The sequence below is a fragment of the Mobula hypostoma genome, chromosome 5, assembly GCF_963921235.1.
Source record: "Mobula hypostoma chromosome 5, sMobHyp1.1, whole genome shotgun sequence".
Classification (NCBI taxonomy): Eukaryota; Metazoa; Chordata; class Chondrichthyes; order Myliobatiformes; family Myliobatidae; genus Mobula; species Mobula hypostoma.
Genome location: NC_086101.1, coordinates 75873941 through 75900214, shown reverse-complemented (window position 1 = coordinate 75900214; position 26274 = coordinate 75873941). Strand labels below are relative to the sequence as shown.

The 26274-nt window shown below is 42.6% G+C and overlaps 1 protein-coding gene across 2 annotated transcripts in view; it reads right to left on the bottom strand.

The window, feature by feature from the left end:
* Positions 1–1591: 1591 nt before the first annotated feature.
* The window catches only part of nmi (N-myc (and STAT) interactor), a 58075-nt gene continuing 33392 nt past the window's right edge, over positions 1592–26274 (bottom strand). For both annotated transcript variants that reach the window (XM_063048576.1, XM_063048577.1), the window contains exons 7-10: positions 16021–16127; positions 12333–12519; positions 7572–7681; positions 1592–2225 (exon numbers count right to left, since the gene is read on the bottom strand). In XM_063048576.1, coding sequence (XP_062904646.1) covers positions 2028–2225; positions 7572–7681; positions 12333–12519; positions 16021–16127 — 602 coding nt within the window. In that variant the 3' untranslated portion in view covers positions 1592–2027. The remainder of the gene's footprint in view (positions 2226–7571; positions 7682–12332; positions 12520–16020; positions 16128–26274) is intronic.

Here is a 26274-nt window from a genome sequence, read left to right as displayed (position 1 = left end):
TCCCACGCCTCTGACACATTCTCTTCCTGTACCTCTCTGATCAGCTCAACAAAAGATGGAGGGTGCCATGTCTGCCAAGCAGAATCAAGGAAATAAGAGGAGGTACGATCAAAAGGCGAGGTTCTCCCAACTCCTGCCGGGAGACCAAGTCCTCATAAGAAATTTGGGGCTACCTGGAAAGCATAAGTTGGGAGACCACCAGATAGGCTGGCCTACGTAGCACCAGGGGAGCAGAGTGTGACCCCTACCGTTTTGGGGAGCTATGTCACTGCCTTGTACACCCAGATTGGACTTTGTGTTTTGCAGGAAGGATTGGCAAATTATCTCAACGTCATGAGGATTTTTTTCTTTTTTTTTGCAATTAAATGATTGAGCTTTATAGTTCTTAATTTGACTATACGGTTAGTAAAGAAACAAAAAAAAAAGAAAAGGGCCCATTCTCATGAAACAGTCTAATGTGCAAACGTTGGAGCTCACTGATGAGGCCGTTCGTCCACCATCGACCTCCTCCGATCGTCACTGACCTTATGACCCTCGCTCCAAGTCCACTCCGTCCAGCAGTCTACCCAAGTGGTCCATGCCAATCAATCCTAGGTTCCCAACTGATCCACGCCAACCCACCTTAGGCTCCTATCTGAGCTACTGATGAACACTGGAAATCTGAAGCAACACTGAATACTGGAGTGGTTTGAGCAGCATCTATGGAGGGAAATGGACAGTCAACATTTTGGCCTTGAAACTCCTCATCAAGGAAAGAGAGAGTTGAGATGGTCAGTAAAATATGTAGGGAAAGGGGTGGAGGAAGAACTGCCAGGTGATGGGTGGATACAGGTGAGAGGTGGGTGATAGGAAAGTGAGGGATGGGGGTGAGTGGGAATGACACAAGAAAATGGAAGCTGATAGGTAGAAGTGAAAAAGGACTGACAAAGATGAAAACTGAGATTAGTGGACTAAGAAACAAAGGGAAGGTGAGGAGAGGAACTGGAGGGAGGAATTTGTAGGTGATGGGCAGACTGAAAGGCGAAGGGAAGGAGGTAGAGTAAAGGTGACCATAAGCCTCCTCCTGTGTCATTCATTTTCTTTGATTGTCTGATTACAACTTTCATTGATGGAAACTAATAACCAATGTAGATTAAGAATTTTCTTCTACAGCAATGATTTTGAGTTTAAATAATAGCGTTTTCATAAACAGAATTATTTCAGAGTGCAATTTTAACTGAATGCAGAGACAAAAGCTGAGTTTGTTTGATGCAGAGGCAGTCTTTTTTATATAAATAAAGTTCTTGTAGAACCTACAATCTGAAGTAATGTAGTTCAAAAATTTTATTACAACCAATTCTGAATTAAACCTGTTGTGTATTTAATATGTAAGCTCTATTTCAGTAACCTTGTACATCTATTGGTTGATTAAGCATTTTTGTTTATCAAAATAATTATGGGTTATATGTATAAATATGTGAATTACATACATCATCACACTACCACATGATACATGTGCGCCTCGCTTAACACAAAGTTAGATTCGCATTTCAGACTCCCATGTCTTCCTTTGAATTAGTTTAATGTTTTGAAGTTACAAAACATAACAAAATCAAATTAAAATATACTATTTATTATGTTGATACAGCAATGTAAATACACAAAATACACAAAAGAATATGTCACAGTTTTATGTTAATCCAATAAATCTGTTTCTGCTACAAATTGATTAGTTTTGTCAAAGTTAAAGAACATGAGTATTAAATTATTTATCCAGATGTACAACTGGATTAAATGGGATCCCAGTGTTTTATTGCATATTGAAGTATAACACACATGAGCACATATTTACAGAAGATAAATGCATTATCGCAAAGATGCATAAAGAATGTAACTGTCTCAGAAGAAAACAAAAATGGTAAGAGAAGACTTATAAAGGCTACCAGTAAGAATGAAAAAATGTTTAATTATATCAATGGCAAAAAAGAAAGTGCAATGAAAGAGACCAATTACTTAAGAAGACCAGTACATTTGCTAAAAACGGAATATCACTTTTCTGAAGAATCCTCTTCCAAGTCCACCAAGAGATGTTTGTCTTTTGGTACATAATTTATATCCTCAACTTCACCACCCTGTTTGCTTGGTTTCTGAAAATGGATCTTAAGCTTGTCTTGTAATTCTTCTTCCTCCATTGTGCTCTTGATATCAGATAGCAGCAGCGTTCTCTTGCAAACACCATTAAATATCTGAAAGAAATTCCAAGGTAACAGTGAAGAATAACAGTTGTTACAGAAGGTTTAGTGTAGTAAAAGTAATTTCAATGAAATATAAGCCACAACTGAATTCTGCATTTTTACAATTACTAATGGCAAGACCGAGGAACTGACTGTGGGTGTCAGGAAGGGGAGGTCGGTAAAACACGCATCAAACCTCATTGAGAGGTCAGTGGTGGAAATGGTGAGCACCTTCAAAGTTCAATGTAAATTTATTATCAAAGTACCATATACTACCTTGAGATTCATTTTCTTGCAGGTGTTCACAGTAGAAATACAATAGAATCAATGAAAAAACTACACTCAAACACCAACAACCAATCAATATGCAAAAGACAACAAACTGCAAATTCAAAACAAAACACAAATAATAGTAATAAATAATTAATACCGGAAACATGAGGTGTAGAGTCCATAAAAGTGAGCCCATAGGTTGTGCAATCAGTTCAGTACTGAGGTGAGTGAAGTTATCCATGCTAAATCAGGGGATTCAAATGGTTGAGGAGTAATAACTGTTCCTGAATCTGGTGGTGTGCAACCCAACCTCAGGCTCCTGTACCTCCATCCCATTGGGACTAGCAAGAAGGGAGCACGGCCTGGATGGTGGGGATCCTTAATGTTGGATGCTTCTTTCTTTTGGCAGCTCTCCTTGTGGATGTGCTCAAAGGAGGGGGAAGGCTTATGATGTCCTGGCTGCGGCCACTACTTTTTTTTAGGCTTTCTGTTCTTGGGCGTTGATGTTTCCACACCTGCCGTGATGCAACCAGTCAAGGTACTCACCAGTCAAGTGCCAGAGGATCAACATGTCGGAGGATTAATCCTGGTCCCAGCACATTGATACAGTCACGAAAAAGGCACGCCAGTAGCTCTACTTTGATAGGAGTTTGAAGAAATTTGGTATGACTCAAAGACTCTTGCAAATTTCTATATGTACAGTGGAGAGCACTCTGACTGGGATACAGGCTCTACTGCACAGGATCAGAAGACACTGCAGAGGGTTATAGACTCAACCACCTCCTCCCATCATTAAAACCATGGTTTAAGCAGGCAACATCCATCGCAGAAGACCCTCATCATCCAGTACATGCTCTCTTCTTGTTACTATCATCAGAAAGGAGGTAGAGGAGCCCCTGTCATCAGACTTTTGAACAGTCCACAAACCCACTAACACCTTTATTATTCCTTTTTCATGTTACTTTTTAAAAATAATTTGTAGTAAATTTATGTCTTTGCACTGTACTGCTGTCACAAAACAACAAATTTCATGTGATAATAAAACTGATTCTGAGTTACACAATGGCTAAGTACATTACTACACGGAGGTTCTGAGCTATTTTATACATGGACTGGAATGGTGTGCTAATACTGTCATGGGATGTCTAGGGATGTTTGTTTAGATTGAATGGCAGATGTCCTTGGAAATAAAACTAACATCAACTGGGCTCTAATTATTCTTAAACTAAAGGATTATTAGGCTATTCAGGGTGAATTCACAATAGGCTTGAAGACACAAAGGCCAAACCATAAAAGGTTCCTTCCCTAAAGTTCAAAGTTCAAAATAAACGTCACCATATATTACCGAGGTTTGGTTCTTGTGAACATTCACAGTAGATCCAAGAAACACAACAGACCACACCCAACAGGACAGATATCAATGTGTAAAAGACAACCGTGCAAATACGAAAGAAAATAGAACCTATCATAGTCATAGAGTACTACATCACAGAAACAGGCCTTTCTTTCCTTCATTACTTACTCAGTAACCTCTCTACAATCTTTGCATTTCTTACATTCCACAAGAACCTCATTTGTTCCTTGCTGCCTATACCTGCTATGCACTTTTTTTCATCTTAACCAGGGCCTCAATTATTTCTCAAAAAACTAATGTTCCCTAAACCTGTTATCCTTGTTTTATTATTCTGACAGGAACATAGAAACACTGTACTCTCAAAATTCCACTTTTGAAGGCCTCCCATTTACCAAGCAGCCTTTGCCAGAAAACAACCAATCCCAATCCACGTTTGCCAGATCCTTTCTGATGCTCACTGACTGATTAACCAATCAATTGTAAGAATTTGCCCACAGCAATTGCAATTCAGTGTATGTGACTCTTCTGATAAGAAGTACATGCAATGTTCCATTTTTATTATAAGCATGTATCCATTTTTCTTTAATTAAAGTCCTTTGCACTTGCTATTTATTTAGAAGCTGTCACAATTTGCAAATACATATCTACTTTTCAGAAGCTTTCTTTCATCACAAAGATATCTTGGCTCTTGATATCTTCTGTACACTGGGTAGCAGGGTGGTGATATATCTCTACCAAAAGAAGTATAAGGCATTCCTTCCATCCACTAGCCTGCAGGTCACCCTTGGGCAAGGTGTAGCATCTGCTTAGCAACCCCCTCCCCTGATCAGGGTCACGTGAAGCCACGTGAGCAGGTGGTGGATGGTTCTATGAGCAGCCAGTGCATATTAAATGTCCTGGTGATGTGACCACTGATACCAGACAGATAATCTCTGAAGAGTATTGATAATGGCTGCAGTCACCTGTCTTGTAAAGACACTGCCCAGAAGGCAGCAATGACAAAGCACTTCTGTAGAAAATTTGCCAAGAACAATCATGGTTTCCATGAGCACCCACGTTATGACATGGCACATAATGATGATGATGATGATGATGTATGAGCTACAGATTGGATGATAATGATAATAATAATAATGATGATGATGATAGTAATGGTGGAAAAGGGTTTCATGGACAGGTAGGGACAAATGTGAACCAACTGCACCTCTCTGATACACATGTCCAATGCTTAACTTTTAATGTTAAAAGGAACATGGATAAATTTTTAGCAAAGATTTGGTTTTAACCAGGTGGTCTGCTGAAAGCTAAAATGTCAAAAGCAGGCTCGGATTAGATCTTGTAGAGAAATAATTAACACTTAAACAAATATGCCACAAATTGCTCAGTAGGTTCAGGGACAAAGGGTTATACATAATCACTAAAACCGTTGCTTGCTTTATATTGTTCTCACATTTCTTTTAGACAAGACGGCAGAACAGTCTTAACCTTCCCATTATATGCTTTTTTATGTGCTACACTTAGACATCACCAGCCCACAAAATTCATCACAAGGTCAAAAATATCAACTAAGCCTGCATTAAATGCCAATCAATTGCAAATTCTGTGCAAACTCCAAAACATTAAATTTAAAACATTATTTATTTAGCGATACAGCACAGTAACAGGCCTTTCCGGCCCAATGAGCCCACACTGCCCAATTACACCATGACACCAATTAACCTACTAACCCATATGTCTTTGGGACGTGGAAGGAAACTGGAGAATCCAGAGGAAACCCACGTGGTCATGGGGAGAACGTACAAACTACTTACAGGCAATGGTGGGAGTTGAACTTGCGTCGCTAGCACTGTAAAAGGTTACATTACCATGATGCCCCGATTTTTTATGACTCTTTTGTTCACTAACCATCTTATGTTGTATCTCTATTTCTTTCTAAAAAAACAATTTGCCTCCAATGCACTCACCTTCTTCTTTATTTGCCTTCCTAGCCCCTGTAATATTATTAATCTGGATCTTGTCAATCACAAAATCCCAAGATGCCCTCACCATATCCTTGTTGGTCTGTACTTTCAGCAAGATATGTCCCTTTCATTTTAAGAAGACTATAATATAACAGCAAGGATGCGATGCTAGCTCTTTATAAGACATTGGTCAGATTGCACTTGGAACATTGTGTGCAGCTTTGGGCCGTTTATCTAAGAAAGGATGTGTTTGAATTAAAGATCGTACAGAGGATGTTTATGACAATTATCCTAGGAATGGAAGAATTAATGTATGAGGAGTACTTTCTGGCTTTGGGCCTGTACTCTCTGGAGTTCGGGGGTGGGGGGGATCCCATTGACACCTATCAAATATTGAAAGGTCTAGATAGAGTGGACATGGAAAAAATTTTTTTTAAAACAGTGGGGGAGTCTAGGGCCAGAGGACACAACCTTAGGATAGAGGGATGTCCCTTTAGAAAATTGAGATGCAGAGGAATCTCTTTAGCCAGAGAGTGGTGAATCTGCAAAATTTTTTGCCATGTATGACTGTGTTTACCAAGTCATTGGTTATACTTAAAGCAGAGTTTGATAGGCTCTGTATTAATAAGGGTGTCAAAGGCAGGAGAATGGGGTTGAGAGGGAAAATAAGTCAGTCATGATCAAATGGCAGAGCAGACTTGATGGACCAAATAGCCTAATTCTGTTCCTATGTCTTATGTTCTTACAAAATATCAAATGGAAAATGACCAGGAAACACCTGAACAACAGGTTATATCATAAAATGCAAACAACAGGAATTCTGCAGATGCTGGAAATTCAAGCAACATACATCAAAGTTGCTGGTGAACGCAGCAGGCCAAGCAGCATCTATAGGAAGAGATGCAGTCGACGTTTCAGGCCGAGACCCTTCGTCAGGACTAACTGAAGGAAGAGTGAGTAAGGGATTTGAAAGTTGGAGGGGGAGGGGGAGATCCAAAATGATAGGAGAAGACAGGAGGGGGAGGGATAGAGCTGAGAGCTGGACAGGTGATAGGCAAAAGGGGATACGAGAGGATCATGGGACAGGAGGTCCGGGAAGAAAGACAAGGGGGGGGGCGTGACCCAGAGGATGGGCAAGAGGTATATTCAGAGGGACAGAGGGAGAAAAAGGAGAGTGAGAGAAAGCATGTGTGCATAACAATGAGTAACAGATGGGGTACGAGGGGGAGGTGGGGCCTTAGCGGAAGTTAGAGAAGTCGATGTTCATGCCATCAGGTTGGAGGCTACCCAGACGGAATATAAGGTGTTGTTCCTCCAACCTGAGTGTGGCTTCATCTCCACAGTAGAGGAGGCCGTGGACAGACATGTCAGAATGGGAATGGGATGTGGAATTAAAATGTGTGGCCACTGGGAGATCCTGCTTTCTCTGGCAGACAGAGCGTAGATGTTCAGCAAAGCGGTCTCCCAGTCTGCGTCGGGTCTCACCAATATATAAAAGGCCACATCGGGAGCACCGGACGCAGTATATCACCCCAGTCGACTCACAGGTGAAGTGATGCCTCACCTGGAAGGACTGTTTGGGGCCCTGAATGGTGGTAAGGGAGGAAGTGTAAGGGCATGTGTAGCACTTGTTCCGCTTACACGGATAAGTGCCAGGAGGGAGAATGTCTTGCTTCAACAAATCTAGTCCATGCAATTCCAATTAACCATCAATTACACTGCAACTTTAAGTGACCTCTACATACAAAGATAAATATGTATCATTCTCACCTGAAATTTCTGCAAGTAACTATTCATTTCTGATTCCACAGTCAGCATACAATGTACTTGCCCATTTATCAGAAGTGGATATTCCTTCAGTTCTGTGACACGCCGAGCAACTGCAAAATAAAGTTCACAAAATGAGAGACACTTCTTTGTCTCTCTCTGTGGCCCTAGTGTTGCCAAAAGCACAGTTCCAACTCAGATACATGTTCAGCACCATGATACATTAACATAACTTCTTACTCAGCAGTGGATAGACTCTTAGTTATTTCAATTGCTAACCAAGATGCCCTCACTACTTGGGATGTCTCTTTTATATTGTATGGGAGATATATTATCTATGAAGAGTAAGAATTTCAGGTGTTATACTATATACATTCTCTGTTATTAAAATGAACATTTGAAACGGAAATAAAATGTAATTTTTTTGGGGGTCCTAATTACTCTTGAACTAAAGGATTACTAAACTATCTCAAATTATTTACAATGAGCTTGAAAATACATAAAGGCTAAATCATGTAAGGAAATCAGATTTCTTTCCTAAAGACTGTCATTCAACCAAATGTCTTTTTTAACGATATAGTATTTTTATCAATACCACTGTTACCATAGTTCATTTTATTAACCGACTTTAAAATTAAGTTAGTTGGTTATGTGCTGTGTTGTATGACGTGGGTGATCATGGTCTTTCTATGACCAGAATTTTTCTTGGCAAATTTTTCTACAGAAGTGGTTTGCCATTGCCTTCTTCTGGGCAGTGCCATTAAAGATGGGTGAGCCCCCACAGTCATTATCGATACTCTTCAGAGATTCAGAGATTGCCTGCCTGGTGTCAGTGGTCGCATAACCAGCACCTATGATATGTATCAGCTGCTCATACGACCATCCACCACCTGCTCCCCTGGCTTCAGATGACCCTGATCGGGTGGGGGGGCTAAGCAGGTGCTACACTTGGCCCAAGGGTGACCTGCAGGCTAGCGGAGGGAAGGAACGCCTTACACCTTCTTTGGTAGAGACGTATTTCCACACCGTCACCCAAAGTAAGGTTATGTGCAAAAATAAAGGAAAGTATCTTAAGAAATGTAATAGATTCTTTTGAACCACTCATCATGGATCTTTTTATGCAGCTTCTTTCTGCCATTATCATTTCTTCAGGTCCTAATGGTGGCCTTGACAAGAGTTCTCTTACTGTTTTGTGTTTTTTTTTCCCCAAGACATAGTCATGTTCTTTGCATATAATAAATAGGGTGGCATGGTAGCAAAGCGGTTAGCACAACTCTCTACAGTACCGGCGACCTGGGTTCAATTCCCGCCACTGTCTGTAAGTCTGTACGTTTTCCTGTGACTGCGTGGGTTTCCTCCGGGTGCTCCAGATTCCTCCCACAGTCCAAAGACCAAAGGTTGATAGGCTAATTGAAAATTATGCTGTGATTAAATTGGGAGTTGCTGGGCAGCATAGCCTGAAGGGCTGGAAAGGATTAATGGCTTGACCGGGCTGGGCTGGGCATCATTTAAAAAGTCTGCTTTGCCATTTCACCATGGCTGATCCATTTCCCTCTCAGTCCCAATCTCCTGCCTTCTCCCCATATCCCTTCATGCCCTGACTAGTCAAGAATAAATCAACCTCTTCCTTAAATATACCCAATGACTTGGCCTCCACAGCCACTTGCGGCAATGTATTCCATAGATTCACCACTCCCTGGCTAAAGAAAATCCCCCCATCTCCATTCTAAGTTGACATCCCTCTATTCCGAGGCTGTGCCCTCTGGTCTTAGACTCCCCCACCACAGGAAACCTCCACTCCACATCCAATCTACTGAGTCCTTTCAGCATTCGAAAGGCCACTGAGTACACTGTATAGAAGCTTGCTAACTATATGAAGAAAAGCAGGAAATTATAGGTACAACAACATAAAATAGTCTGTACAGGGAAGAAGCAAAAAGATGGAAAATTAAATTTGAGGTTATCGGCTATGCCAGGAAGAACAGAAAAGCAGAATATTACTGAAATCATATGACAGTGACAAATACCTCGGTTTTCTCACGGAATGAAATGAAAACCTCCAAGAGGACCACAACCTTGTCACAGGGTTTGGAGACTTGCATGCCTCAATGACCCAGAGAGTTACGTTGGCTGAGTCAGGGCTTTGTGCTTTGGCTCTTGGTAGGGCCACAGATGCCACACAGGTCAAAGGATAGAGGCCAGAGGCCAGACTAAGAGTGGTCCACCAGACCTCCAGGGTCAGGGGTTCAGCTCAGGACCAACAACTCCGACTGGTGGTAAAAAACTGTTACGGAAAAAGCAATGAAGAATCCTTCTATGCCTGTATGGGCAGATAGAGATGGAGAAGCTACACTTCTGCCCTAAACGCCAGTGGTGTAACGAGCAGTAAGTAAGAAAAATGAAAATCAAGCATGCAGTTATGGGTAATTGTACAACAGAATGTGCCTATACTATCTGGAGTTTAGAAGAGGAGGTGATCTTATGAAAATACAATTTTGAGAGGGCTTTAACGTTGTAGATGAGTGAGGATGTTTTCCTGTGTGAGATGGATCGACAATTAGGGGCATGTTCTCAGAATTCTCCTCACCGTAGAACTTACTGAATACATTCAGTGCTGAGATTTGCAGCTTTTGGACTGAAAGAGTATCAGGCCATATGGGACTTGTGCAGGAAAGTGGAATTGAAGCTGATAAAACAGGTTAGCTCTCACCTTACTGAATAGTGGACTAGATGTGAGGGGTATTGTGCACTATTCCTATTCACAAATGAATGTATATATGAATTAGATAGAAAGTATCACATGCAAAATGCAAGAGGAACTCAGCACGTCAGGCAGTATCTAAGGCGATGAACAAATAGCTGACATTTCGGGCTGAGACCCTTCTTCAGGACTGAGAAGGGGGAAAACACAAGAATAAAAAGGTGGAGTGAGGGGAAAGCGGCAAGCTGGAAGGTGATAGGTGAAGCCAGGTGGGTGGGAAAAGTCAAGGGCTGGAGAAGGAATCTGATACGAGTGTGGACCATAGGAGAAAGGAAAAGAGGATTAATTAGAAACAGGATTAGGACACCAGCCTCTCAAATCTGCCCCACAATTCTTAAGATTACTGCTAATCTGACTGTCACCAGTCTCACCTGCATTCTCACCTACCCATGGTAAACTTTCTTACACACTCTTGTTTATTAAGTTACTAACTCCCTGCGTTTTAACAGTATTCAAATATTCGGGTTCCACTGCCCTTCCACTTCCAAATGCATGCATTCTCTGGGACAAAAAAATATTGTTTCTGTCTTAAATGGGCAACCCCTTATCCTCCCACAACAGAAAATGTCTTCTCCACGTGCAACCGGTGAAGATTCCTCAGGATCTTATATGTTTCAACCTAGACCTCTCTTACTCTTTTTAAGTTCCAGGAGATGCAAGTCTAGTCTACCCAGCCAGTCTTCATGATACAGACCACCCATTCCACCTAGTACTTCTCTGAATTGCTTCCAATGTATCACCATCCTTCCCCAAAGTGAGGAGACCAATATGTGGCTCACCAAGTCAATTTTTTTAATGGAAGCATTAGCATTTATATCCCATTTACATATAAAAAAGTACTATTTTGTTAACTTATCTCATTGCTCTCTACATATCTACTCATATATGCACCATGCACTAATATAGCCAAATCCCTGTGCATCTCTGAGTGTTACAATTTCTCACCCTTTAGATAATGGCCAAAATGGACAATTACACATTTTTCTCACATTATAGCCCATTTTCTCACTGGTTTAATATTGCTGTATCCCCCTGTGTCCTTATGTCCTTCTCACAACTTTTAAAAAAATAATATATATGTGTCATCATACATTTTAGAAATTAATTCCTTATTGCTTTAGGTATTGCTATGTGTCAATTTTTTGGGCAAATGGGGCTTGTCAGCCATGGTTGGCAGCTCATCTAGGAGAAGCAAAACTCTGATCTCAAACCTCCACTGCCTTGCCATCTACCCACTCACGGGGAAGGCCTGGGGAGTAAACCCCAGGGGGAAAATCCTGAAGTGGAATCCCTAAGGCAGTCCTACGTTGAGTTAAACAATGACTGGCAACTCCTGTGATGCCACTGGTGCCTAACTGTACCGGTCTCTGGTGTTCCTTTGGATTCATCACCTGCTGGAGAGGGGGAGCTTGCTACGTGGACAACAGCTTGCTTTCCTTATTGTACTCCTGAGGCTTGAATATCTAGGCAGTTAAGACACAACATCCCTGCAACTCTGACAGATTGAGACATCACTCTCATGTCTCAGTGTGATTTCTGAGAAATTATTTACAGTCAGATGCTTTGGTTTGCATCTGTAATTTAAAATGGTGAGATTCATAGCATGAACAACTTTTCAACAGCAAAAACAAATTGACCACCCCTCATGCTCACCCCTTTCCATGTATATTTCTATAAAGTGAACATTCTGTTGTTTAGAGCAAGAGATGCAAAGCGCTGGAGGAACTCAGCAGGTCAGGCAGCATCTACGGAGAAGAGTGAACAGTCGATGTTTTGGGCCGAGACCCATCTGCAGGTCTTGGCCGGAAATGTTGACTGTTTACTCATTTCCATAGATGCTGCCCAACCTGGTGAGTGCCTCCAGCATTTTGCGTGTGTTGCTCTGGATTTCCAGCAGCTGCAGACGTTCTCCTGTTTGCGATTGTGTTGTTTAAGCTTAGAATTTTTGAAGGCCATTGACTTTGATTTCCACTAGAAAGCATAGATGAAAGTGTTTCCCTTACCCCATTTGTCCACGAATGTGATCACTGCAGTTCCAGAAGAGATGGAGTATTGGATATTCTCCACCTCCCCTCCACCTAGACTTGGCTTTGAAAAGCTTATTTCCAACTTATCCCTCATCTGTTCCTCTGGAAGAATATCCGGGATATCAGAAACCTTGATATTCTTCATGGAGATATCAAGATGGATCTAAAAATGTTAATACAAACAAACTGCATTAAACTTCAAGGCATGGACGGTTAAAGTAGCTGTCCTTGAAGGATGATGCGTCAATGATTGGTTTTGTTTGTTAGAGCTGAGTTAGATAAACACTATTGTTCTTCTAAACCCCAGCGATTATAGACACAGAGCTATCAAACGCTGCTCATACATTAACCATTTCATTCCCAGAATCATTCTCATGAACCTCTTTCTGGGCCCTCTCTAGTGTCAGCACATCTTTTCTTAGATAAGGAGCTCAAAACATTCCCAAAACTGCAGGATATCATCCATATTCATTCTAATCATGTGTCAATCTAAATGCCTCAAACTCCTGCTTCAGTAGTACCCCTGGTAACTTACTCGAGGGACCTACCACACTCTGTGTAATAAAATCTTGCCCCTCACATTATCTTTAAACTCACCCCCACCACCCTTCAGCCTTAAAAACGTGTCCTCTGGTGTTTGATAATATCTACACTGGCGAAACGATTCTGAGTGAAGAGGCGGAGCTGAGTGATGATGGTGCTAAACAGCAACTCCTTTGCTCACATTTTTGGAAGCAGCTTTATTTCTATCTTTGATGTCTATTTTTTTCCCTTTCAAGGTTCTTTTGAAGACCCTGACCTGGAGACACACTCTGACTTCGGTTCTTTGTGGGAACGGGACCCGCTTTTAGGGCCTCACAACCAGCCGCTTTTCGATATGCCAAAGATGCGGTCTAGAAGACGAGCACACCTTCAGGGTGCAGGATTTTCATGGCTCTGGAGGCGGACAGATTCAAGGCTGGTGATGCTGCTGTCGACTGATGCATTGCGGGAGGACAAGGAAGATCAGAAGTAGCGGGCTTGCTGTTGGCTGTAGCCCAGAGGCACAGAGCTCGAAAAAAAGTGACGCAACAGACTTTTAATACAAGAAAAATCAGCGAGTTTTTTTGTTATGTCCCCCCTCTCACTGTGAAACAGGGACATCTCTTTCTCCCCTTATTGGTGGGGGGGGGGGAAGGGAGGGAGAGGGAGAGGGAGAGGGAGAGGGAGAGGGAGAGGGAGAGGGAGAGGGAGAGGGAGAGGGAGAGGGAGAGGGAGAGGGAGAGGGAGAGGGAGAGGGAGAGGGAGAGGGAGAGGGAGAGGGAGAGGGAGAGGGAGAGGGAGAGGGAGAGGGAGAGGGAGAGGGAGAGGGAGAGGGAGAGGGAGAGGGAGAGGGAGAGGGAGAGGGAGACCCACCCTGTGGTATGTCATATACCGGGTGAACAAGTAGTCCTTGGGGTACTGCAAGTCTCTGTCTTTACTGATGCTTTGCTGCATGTTTCAGTGCTTGGTGGGGGGCGCTGATGCTTTTTGCTGGTGGGGGAGGGAGGGTGGTTGCCTTGTTGCTGCTTGTGCGTGAGTTGGGGCGGAGCTTTGTGGTTCCAATGTTTAACTGTCATTCATTCTTTGGGGTACTCCTCTGTTTTCGTGGATGTTTGTGAAGAAAAAGTATTTCAGGAAATATAATTGTATAAATTTCTCTGACATTAAATGTACCTATTGATTGTCTACCCTATCTATACCTCTCATAATTTTAAAAATCTCCATCAGGTTTCCAACCCCTCCCGGCCTCTAATGCTCGAGGAAGAACAGCCTATGTTTGTCCAACCTTTCCTTATAGCTCATATTTTCAAATTCAGTCAACATCCTGTTAAACATCTTCTCCACCCACCCCACATTGACCACATCCTTCCTGCAATGGTGCAATCAGAACTGTACACAGTATAACTATTGCAATCTGACTAATGTTTTGTATAACCGCAGCATAATTCCCTTACTCTTATACTCAAGAACCCTACCAATGAAAGCAAGCACGCCTTAAGCCTTCTTTACCACCTTGCACAGACACTTCCAAAGAACAATGTACATGGACCCCAAGATCCCTCTACATTTCAAACTATTACGGGGTCTACCATTAACTGTTAACTTTCTCCTTTCATTGACCTCCCAGAGTGCAACACCTGGTATTTGCATAGATAAAACTCCATCCTTCTGCCATTTCTCCACCTATATCTGTAACAGATCGATACTGTGCACATTCTTAGTTGTCCTTTACACTGTCCACAACTTCACCAATCCTGATGCCATTTGCAAATGTGCTAATCCACTTATTTATATTTTCATCCAAACAAGGTCCCAACATCAATCATTGTAGAACATCACTCGTGAGGGACTCCCATCTCAAATAGCAGCTTCCCACTTGTATTCTGTCTTCTGTGGTAATCCAAAATGGCAATTCAGGCTGGATATCATGCACCTTTCTCTTCTGAATCAACCTCCCATTAGAGACCTTATCAAATGCCGACTGAAGTTCATGCCTTACCCCTCATTAAGCTTCTGTGTCGCCTCCTCAAAAGACTTGATTAAGTTTGCAAGACATGAGCTGCCCTGCACAAAGCCATGCTGACTGTCCTTAAGCAGGCCATGCTTTAACAAATGTGCACGAATCCTACACAATACTTTCCTCTCCAATAGCTTTCTTATACGGATGACAGGCTAAATAGCCTATAACTACCTGGATTTTCCCTACTTCCTTTTTTGAACAAAGGCATATTTGCTACTCTCCGGTCCTCTAGGATCTCACCTGTTGCTGGTGAGGACATATACATCTTTATCAAACCCCAGCAATCTCCTCACTTGCTTCATTCAAAATTCTGAGATGTATAGTACTATGCAAACATACTGTATATAGCTAGGGTGCCCAAGACTTCTGCACCACACTGTAGTAATTTTATGTATTGCACTGTACTGCTGCCACAAAAAAAAACAAGTTTCAGGACACGTTTAAGTGATGGTGAACCAGATTCTGATATGGGTCTCTTTTGTTGACTGAGAGTGGGAAAGGGGCAGGGAGAGGGGAATCATGATTGGGAAAAGGGGATAGAGTGGAAAGCACCAGGGAGACATTCTGTAATGATCAATTAACTAATGGTTTGGAATCAAATGACCTTGTCTGGTGTCTCAGGGCTGGGTGTTTCTGTACCCACACCACCCCTCCACCTCTGGCACTCCTCTCTGCCACCTGTCCCTCACCCCACCTGCGGTGCTCCACCCTCATTATTCCCAACATCCTCTGCTCCCGCCAGATTTGCAAACTCGCTCTCCACTCCGCATTGAGAAATACAGTACTGTACAAAAGTTTTAGGCATCCTAGCTACATGTACAGTATATATACGCATTTGTCTAATCTTTTTGCACAGTAATGTATACTATCATATCCTGGAGATACTATCATGGTGAGGATAGGCATTAATGTTTTTCAGACAAAGTAGTGGCACAAGCTTGGCGATCGACAAGAACCAGAAAGGAAAGTTCAAATAAATCTTAAAGGACAGCTGACCTCAGATTGGACATGACAAGTGTGACTGGCTGACTTTATGCAAACTGTACGCAAAAGCCCTTATTGGCAATGATTTTACTTTGTAATACCATTCTCAATATTCTATGACTGATTCCAGGTCCTTACCTCAAAATGCTGTGTTGAATTCAGCATGACTGGACGAGCAGTCACTTGTATTTTCTCAGACTGGAGGTCTACATGATGTTTGCCTATTTTTTGAATCCTGTGTGCAACTTTAAAGCAAAAAAAAGAGGAGAATTAAATTAAAAGTTATCTCTTGAGTAACAACTGCAACAACAATCTGGAGATCAGAACCAAGACAAGAAATAAATCAACTTTCTAAGATCAAAATAGCTGAATGATTGCTTATTCAACCCCATTATTGGCCAGTTCCACCTCTACATCTATAACTTCCACATCATTAAAATTAAATATTGAAACCCGAAGTGAATATCAATACCAAGATTTTCCATTATTTTAGCTTCAGTGACACCAGAAAGGCTAGGATGGACCTGTCAGGAAAAGATGAACATGGTCCTAAGTTCTCCTAAACAGAGAATTGATCTAAAAGACGGTTTTTAAAATAGTGTAAAGATTTTGGGTTGGCCAGATTGTTTCTAATTATAGTGGGAAGGGAAACTAAAGGCAATGAGAGCATTGAGTAAAAAAAGTACTCTGCCCAGAGAGGTGAGAATATAGACCTGGTTAGTACAGGTGTACAGAGAAAGGGCATAGTATTATATCATTGTTGTGTAAAACAGTTGATGTGACATTGGAGGGAATATGGAATTATGATGTTTGAGGTATGGAGTAATTGGGCTGAATGTCTGTGATGTAAATTTAGAGTCAGAACAACACTACAGTGCAGAAGCAAGCCCTTTGGCCCACCTAGTCAGTGCCAAACCATTAACCTATCTTATCCCATCAACCTGCACCTGGACCAGAGCCCTGCATACCCCTATCATCCATGTACCTATCCAAATTTCTCAGAAGTGTTGAAATCAAACTCGCATCCACCACTTGGCTGGCAGCTCATTCCACACTCTCACGACCCTCTGAGTGAAGAAGATCCCCCTCATGCTCCTCCTAAACTTTTCACCTTTCACCCTTAACCCATGATCTCCAGTTGTAATTTCATCCAACTTTAGTAGAGAAAGTCTGCTTGCATTTTCTCTAATCTATACCCCTCATGCAGTAATTTTGTCTTAACCTATTCAACCTTCCTCTATAATTATACAAGTTCCAGCAACATAGAACATAGAATAGTACAGCACAGTACAGGCCTTTTGGCCCACAACGTTGCGCCAACTCTCAAACCCTGCCTCCCATATAAGCCCCCACCTTAAATTCGTCCATATACCTGTCTAGTAGTCTCTTAAACTTCACGAGCGTATCTGCCTCCACCACTGACTCAGGCAGTGCAGTCCACGCACCAACCGCTCTCTGAGTAAAAAAACTTCCTCTAATATCCCCTTTGAACTTCCCACCCCTTACCTTAAAGCCATGTCCTCTTGTATTGAGCAGTGGTGCCTTGGGGAAGAGGCGTTGGCTATCCACTCTATCTTTTCCTCTTATTATTTTGTACACCTCTATCATGTCTTCTCTCATCCTCCTTCTCTCCAAAGAGTAAAGCCCTAGCTCCCTTAATCTCTGATCATAATGCATACTCTCTAAACCAGGCAGCATCCTGGTAAATCTCCTCTGTACCCTTTCCAATGCTTCCACATCCTTCCTATAGTGAGGCGACCAGAACTGGACACAGTACTCCAAGTGTGGCCTAACCAGAGTTTTATAGAGCTGCATCATTACATCGCGACTTTTAAACTCTATCCCTCGACTTTGAAAAGCTAACACCCCATAAGCTTTCTTAACTACCCTATCCACCTGTGAGGCAACCTTCAGGGATCTGTGGGCATGTACCCCCAGATCCCTCTGCTCCTCCACACTACCAAGTATCCTGCCATTTACTTTGTACTCTGCCTTGGAGTTTGTCCTTCCAAAGTGTACCACATCACACTTCTCCGGGTTGAACTCCATCTGCCACTTCTCAGCCCACTTCTGCATCCTATCAATGTCTCTCTGCAATCTTTGACAATCCTCTACACTATCTACAACACCACCAACCTTTGTGTCGTCTGCAAACTTGCCAACCCAGCCTTCTACCCCCACATCCAGGTCGTTAATAAAAATCATGAAAAGTAGAGGTCCCAGAACAGATCCTTGTGGGACACCACTAGTCACAATCCTCCAATCTGAATGTACTCCCTCCACCATGACCCTCTGCCTTCTGCAGGCAAGCCAATTCTGAATCCACCTGGCCAAACTTCCCTGGATCCCATGCCTTCTGACTTTCTGAATAAGCCTACCGTGTCGAACCTTGTCAAATGCCTTACTAAAATCCATATAGATCACATCCACTGCACTACCCTCATCTGTATGTCTGGTCACCTCTTCAAAGAACTCTATCAGGCTTGTTAGACATGATCTGCCCTTCACAAAGCCATGCTGACTGTCCCTGATCAGACCATGATTCTCTAAATGCCCAGGGATCCTATCTCTAAGAATCTTTTAAAAACAGTTTTCCCACCACAGATGTAAGGCTCACTGGTCTATAATTACCCGGACTATCCCTACTACCTTTTTTGAACAAGGGGACAACATTCGCCTCCCTCCAGTCCTCCGGTACCATTCCCATGGACAACGAGGACATAAAGATCCTAGCCAGAGGCTCAGCAATCTCTGCCCTCGCCTTGTGGGGCAGCCTGGGGAATATTTCGTCAGGCCCCAGGGACTTATCCATCCTAATGTATTTTAACAATTCCAACACCTCCTCTCCCTTAATATCAACGTGCTCCAAAACATCAACCTCACTCATATTGTCCTCATCATCATCAAGTTCCCTCTCATTGGTGAATACCGAAGAGAAGTATTCATTGAGGACCTCGCTCACTTCCACAGCCTCCAGGCACATCTTCCCACATTTATCTCTAATCGGTCCTACCTTCACTCCTGTTATCCTTTCTTTTCTTCATATAATTGAAGAATGCCTTGGGGTTTTCCTTTACCCTACTCACCAAGGCCTTCTCATGCCCCCTTCTTGCTCTTCTCAGCCCCTTCTTAAGCTCCTTTCTTGCTTCCCTATATTCCTCAATAGACCCATCTGATCCTTGCTTCCTAAACCTCATGTATGCTGCCTTTTTCCACCTGACTAGATTTTCCACCTCACTTGTCACCCATTGTTCCTTCACCCTACCATTCTTTATCTTCCTCACCGGGACAAATTTTTCCCTAACATCCTGCAAGAGATCTCTAATCATCGAACACATGTCCATAGTACGTTTCCCTGCAAAAACATCATCCCAATTCACACCCGCAAGTTCTTGCCTTATAGCCTCATAATTTGCCCTTCCCCAATTAAAAATTTTCCTGTCCTCTCTGATTTTATCCTTTTCCATAAGTTTCCTCTGCACTGTTTCAATCTTATTTACATCTTTCCTATAGGTAGCTGATCAAAACTGGACAAAATCCTCCGAATTAGGCCTAATTGTGGACTTTAGAAAGGGTAAGATGAGGGAACATCACCAGTCCTGATAGAGAGATCAGAAGTGGAAAGAGTGAGCAAATTCATCCTCTTGTGTGTTAATATCTCTGATATCCCAACATATTGATGCAGCTATAAAGAAGGCATGACAGTGACTATATTTCATTAGGAGTTTGAAGAGATTTGATATGTCAAAGACACTTGCAAATTTCTACAGATGTACCATGGAGCGCATTCTGACTGGCTGTATCACCGTCTGGTATTGGAGGACTACTGCATAGGATCGAATTTAGCTGCAGAGAGCTGCAAACTTAGTCAGCTCTGTCATGGCTACTAGCCTCCGTAGTATACTGGACATCTTCAATGAGCAATGCCTCAAAAAGGCGGCCTCCATCATTAGAACTGCCATCACACAAGGAATGTCTTATTCTCATTACTACCATCACGGAGGAGGTACAGAAACCTGAAGGCACACACTCAACAATTCAGGAACAGCTCCTTCCCCTGTCACCTAATCTCTGAATGGACATTGAACCCATGAGCACTATCTCACAACAAATTTCACGACATATGTCAGTGATATTAAACCTGATTCTGATTCTCATTCTCACCAATATCTTATACAATTTCAACATAACATCCCAACTCCGATACTCAGTACATTGATTTATGATGGCCAATGTGGCAAAAGCTTTATTTACAACACCATCTATCTGTGACAGCACTTTCAAAGAATCATGGATCTATACTTCAAAGTTCCTCTTGTTTACTCTGGTTTATCCTCCCAAAGTGCAACACCTCACACTTCTCTGCATTAAACTCCACCTGTCATTTTTCAGCCCATTTTTCCAGCCAGTCCAGATCATGTTGCAAGCGGGATCTCACTTCCTCACTGTCCACTATACCCCTAATTTTGTTGTCATCCAGAAATTTGCTGATGCAGTTTACCACATTATCATCCAGATCGTTAATACAGGTGACAAATAACAACGGACACTGCACTGATCCTTGCAGCACACCACTGGTCACAGGCCTCCAGTCAGAGAGGGAGCCGACTACAACCACTCTCTGGCTTCTCCCACAAAACCAATATCTAATCCAGTTTACTACCTCATCCTAAATGCTAAGTGACTGAACCTCATTGACTAATTTCCCATGCAAGACCCGTAGTCCATGTAGACAACATCCACTGCTTTGCCTTCATTGACTTCCTAGAAAAATTATAAGATTGGTTAGACATGACTCACCATGCACAAAGCCATGCTGACTATCCCAATTAGTCCACGCCTGTCTAAATACTTTATATATACAGTCCCTTAGAATATTTTCCAATAACTTTCCCACTACTGATATCAGGCTCACCAGCCTATAGTTTCCTGGCTTATTTTTAGAGCCTTTCTTAAACAACGGAACAGCATTAGCTGTCCTCCAATCCTCCAGCACCTCACTCGTGGCTAAGAATATTTTAAATGTCTCTGCCAGGGCCCCTGCAATTTCTGCACCACCCTCCCACAGGGTCAGAGGGAACACATTGTCAGGCCTTGGCAACTTATCCACCCTAATTTGCCTCAAGACAACAAATACCTCTTCCTCTGTAATTTGTATAGGATCCATGATCTGACATCTACAGCTATGTGCCAGGCTCCTGTGTAAATATAGATGCAAAAAATCCATTTACGATCTCCCCCATCTCTTTCAGCTCCATGCATAATTACCATTTTGATCTTTCAGAGGACCAATTTTGTCTCTTCCTAACTTTTGCTCTTAATATGTCTGTAGAAGCCCTTAGCAGTCTCTTTTCCCTTGTCTGCTAAAGCAGTCTCATGTCTTCTTTTAGGCTTGATTTCCTTCATAAGTGTTCTCTTGCATTTCTTCTACTTCTCAAGTACCTCATTTGTTCTTACCTGCCTTCTTATGCAGGTCCTTCTTTTTCTTAACCAATGCCTCAATATCTCTCGAAAACCAAGGTTCCCTAAACCTGTTATCCTTGCCTTGTATTCTGACAGGAACAGACAAACTCTGAACTCTCCAAATTGTACTTTTGAAGGCCTCACACTTACCAAGCACATTTCTTGCCAGAAAGCAACCTGTCCCAATCCAAACAACAGGAATTCTGCAGATGCTGCAAATTCAAGCAACACACATAAAAGTTGCTGGTGAACGCAGCAGGCCAGGTAGCATCTCTAGGAAGAGGTGCAGTCGACGTTTCAGGCCCAGACCCTTCGGCCTGCTGCATTCACCAGCAACTTTTATGTGTGTTGCTGTCCCAATCCAACTTGCCAGATCCTTTGTGATACCAGCAAAATTGACCTTTCTCCAACTTAGAATCTCAACCCAAGGACCAGACCTATCCTTTTCCAGAGTTACCTTGAAACTAATAGCATTTCACCTACTTCTGTAGAAAACTCTGCAATGTGGAGACCTGGATGTCCAGTAAAATGAAAGGCACAAGTGAGACTCCTTTTGGAAAGGGGAGACAGGGAGAAATGGGCGAGTTGGTGAGAAATGGTGAGATGGTGAGAAAAGGGCAGATGATGAAAGGCAGGTAATGAGAAATGGTGAGATGGCGAGAAAAGGACAGGTGATAAAAAGGCAGATAATGAGAAATAGTGAGAAAAGGGCAGATGGTGAGGGTTGCTGTCTCTCTGGGGACACAATAAATAGTTGGAGAACTGATGAAGTATCTTTCCTTTTACCTAACATACAAGGCCATTGAGGGACTGGATAACCAGAATCTTGACATAACTGACTAAGGGCAATTCTGAGGTACATTTGAAATTTATTCAAGAGAAGAAAAAAAATTCCAAGCAATGGCACGTAGTAAATAATTTAAAAAAGTAAACTGGGAGCCATGGTAACGTAGCATTTAGCTCAGCACTACTAGAGCTCAGGGCATCAGAGTTCCGAGTTCAAATGCGGCACCATCTGTAGGCCTCCCCATGGAATGTGTGGGTTTTCTCCGAGAGCTCAGATTTCCTCCCACAGTCCAAAGATGTAGGCTAATTGGCCATTGTAAATTGTCTTCTGATTAGGTTAGGGCTGAATCAGGTTTGTCATGGTTACTGGGGACGACGTGGCTCAAAAGGTCAGAAGGGCCTATTCAGGGAGGGATGGATGGATGGATGGACAAATTTCCTAGGATCTGTAATTTATAAAACCCAGCAATTTCAGAATACAGAGAAAAAGAAATCAGTAGACAAAGTGGGAGCAATGTGGTGAAAGAAACATTTTCTCAACCGGAGTCCACTTGAGAGTATCTTTAATGTGAGAGATCTATCTTGGATGGTTACCCATGAAACATAGAAACATAGAAACATAGAAAATAGGTGCAGGAGTAGGCCATTCGGCCCTTCGAGCCTGCACCGCCATTTATTATGATCATGGCTGATCATCCAACTCAGAACCCAGCCTTCCCTCCATACCCCCTGACCTCTGTAGCCACAAGGGCCATATCTAACTTCCTTTTAAACATAGCTAATGAACTGGCCTCAACAGTTTGCTGTGGCAGAGAATTCCACAGATTCACCACTCTCTGTGTGAAGAAGTTTTTCCTAACCTCGGTCCTAAAAGGCTTCCCCTCTATCCTCAAACTGTGACCCCTCGTTCTAGACCTCCCCAACATCGGGAACAATCTTCCTGCATCTAGCCTGTCCAATCCCTTTAGGATCTTATACGTTTCAATCAGATCCCCCCTCAATCTTCTAAATTCCAACGAGTACAAGCCCAGTTCATCCAGTCTTTCTTCATATGAAAGACCTGCCATCCCAGGAATCAATCTGGTGAACCTTCTTTGTACTCCCTCTATGGCAAAGATGTCTTTCCTCAGATTAGGGGACCAAAACTGCACACAATACTCCAGGTGTGGTCTCACCAAGGCCTTGTACAACTGCAGTAGTACCTCCCTGCTCCTGTACTCGAATCCTCTCGCTATAAATGCCAGCATACCGTTCGCCTTTTTCACCGCCTGCTGTACCTGCATGCCCACTTTCAATGACTGGTGTATAATGACACCCAGGTCTCGTTGCACCTCCCCTTTTCCTAATCGGCCACCATTCAGATAATAATCTGTTTTCCTATTTTTGCCACCAAAGTGGATAACTTCACATTTATCCACATTAAATTGCATCTGCCATGAGTTTGCCCACTCACCCAACCTATCCAAGTCACCCTGCATCCTCTTAGCATCCTCCTCACTGCTAACACTGCCACCCAGCTTCGTGTCATCCGCAAACTTGGAGATGCTGCATTTAATTCCCTCATCCAAGTCATTAATATATATTGTAAACAACTGGGGTCCCAGCACTGAGCCTTGCGGTACCCCACTAGTCACCGCCTGCCATTCTGAAAAGGTCCCGTTTATTCCCACTCTTTGCTTCCTGTCTGCTAACCAATTCTCCACCCACACCAATACCTTACCCCCAATACCGTGTGCTTTAAGTTTGCACACTAATCTCCTATGTGGGACCTTGTCAAAAGCCTTTTGAAAATCCAAATATACCACATCCACTGGTTCTCCCCTATCCACTCTACTAGTTACATCCTCAAAAAATTCTATGAGATTCGTCAGACATGATTTTCCTTTCACAAATCCATGCTGACTTTGTCCGATCATTTCACCGCTTTCCAAATGTGCTGTTATCACATCCTTGATAACTGACTCCAGCAGTTTCCCCACCACCGACGTTAGGCTAACCGGCCTATAATTCCCCGGTTTCTCTCTCCCTCCTTTTTTAAAAAGTGGGGTTACATTAGCCACCCTCCAATCCTCAGGAACTAGTCCAGAATCTAACGAGTTTTGAAAAATTATCACTAATGCATCCACTATTTCTTGGGCCACTTCCTTAAGCACTCTGGGATGCAGACCATCTGGCCCTGGGGATTTATCTGCCTTCAATCCCTTCAATTTACCTAACACCACTTCCCTACTAACATGTATTTCGCTCAGTTCTTCCATCTCACTGGACCCTCTGTCCCTTACTATTTCTGGAAGATTATTTATGTCCTCCTTAGTGAAGACAGAACCAAAGTAATTATTCAATTGGTCTGCCATGTCCTTGCTCCCCATAATCAATTCACCTGTTTCTGTTTGCAGGGGACCTACATTTGTCTTTATCAGTCTTTTCCTTTTTACATATCTATAAAAGCTTTTACAGTCCGTTTTTATGTTCTCTGCCAGTTTTCTCTCATAATCTTTTTTCCCCTTCCTAATTAAGCCCTTTGTCCTCCTCTGCTGAACTCTGAATTTCTCCCAGTCCTCAGGTGAGCCACTTTCTCTGGCTAATTTGTATGCTACTTCTTTGGAATTGATACTATCCCTAATTTCTCTTGTCAGACCATAAAGAATGTCTGAGAACTACCATCATCAGGGAATAGTTTCCCCAACCACCATCCAAAAGAACACAGTCAGTCCACTCATGCTCCTTCGAGGAATGGGAAGCAATTGAACTTTGTAAAGAATTGGTTTTTGAGTCAATCAGCTGCTAAGTGTTCGACCACTTGAATTTGACATTCAATGGCTTTGCCTTCGAGTCCACTAGAGTCTAGAGGCCAAAGGCAGCCTGGCCTGGGACTGGAGTACTATCTGTGTGTGCACGTGGGTGGGCAGGTGGTAGGGCAGAACAGGGCTGGTGGTTGTTCTGTTGTTGATTGTGTTACTCTATGAACATGCTAGGCATGCTTTGTTGGCACCAAAATGTGTGGTGACACTTGTGGGCTGCTCCCAGCACATTCTTAGGTTGCACTAGTTGTTAATGTGAACAATGCATTTCACTGCACGTTTCAATGTACAGTGGCATGCAAAAGTTTGGGCACCCCGGTCAAAATTTCTGCTACTGTGAATAGCTAAGCGAGTAAAAGATTAACTGATTTCCAAAAGGCATATAGTTAAAGATGACACATTTCTTTAATATTTTAAGCAAGAAAACTTTTTTATTTCCATCTTCTTCAGTTTCAAAATAACAAAAACGGAAAAGGGCCCGAAGCAAAAGTTTGGGCACCCTGCATGGTAGTACTCAGTAACACCCCCTTTGGCAAGTATCACAGTTTGTAAACGCTTTTTGTAGCCAGCTAAGAGTCTATCAATTCTTGTTTGGGGGATTTTTTGCCCATTCTTCCTTGCAGAAGGCTTCTAGTTCTGTGAGATTCTTAGGCTGTCTTGCACGCACTGCTCTTTTGAGGTCTATCCACAGATTCTCAATGATGTTTAGGTCAGGGGACTGTGAGGGCCATGGCAAAACCTTCAGCTTGCACCTCTTGAGGTAGTCCATTGTGGATTTTGAGGTGTGTTTAGGATCATTATACTGTTGTAGAAGCCATCCTCTTTTCATCTTCGGCTTTTTTACAGATGCTGTGAAGTTTGCTTCCAGAATTTGCTGGTATTTAATTGAATTCATTCTTCCCTCTACTAGTAAATGTTCCCTGTGCCACTGGCTGCAACACAAGCCCAAGCATGATCGATCCACCCCCGTGCTTAACAGTTGGAGAGGTGTTCTTTTCATGAAATTCTGCACCCTTTTTTCTCCAAACATACCTTTGCTTATTGCAGCCAAAAAGTTCTATTTTAACTTCATCAGTCCACAGGACTTGTTTCCAAAATGCATCAGGCTTGTTTCGACGTTCCTTTGAACATTTTGAATAGAACTTTTTGGCTATCAAAAGGTGCAAGCTGAAGGTTTTGCCATGGTCCTCACAGTCCCTGACCATCATCAAGAACCTGTGGATAGACCTCAAAAGAACAGTGCATGCAAGACAGCCCAAGAATCTCACAGAACTAGAAGACTTTTGCAAGGAAGAATGGGCGAAAATCCCCCAAACAAGAATTGAAAGACTCTTAGCTGGCT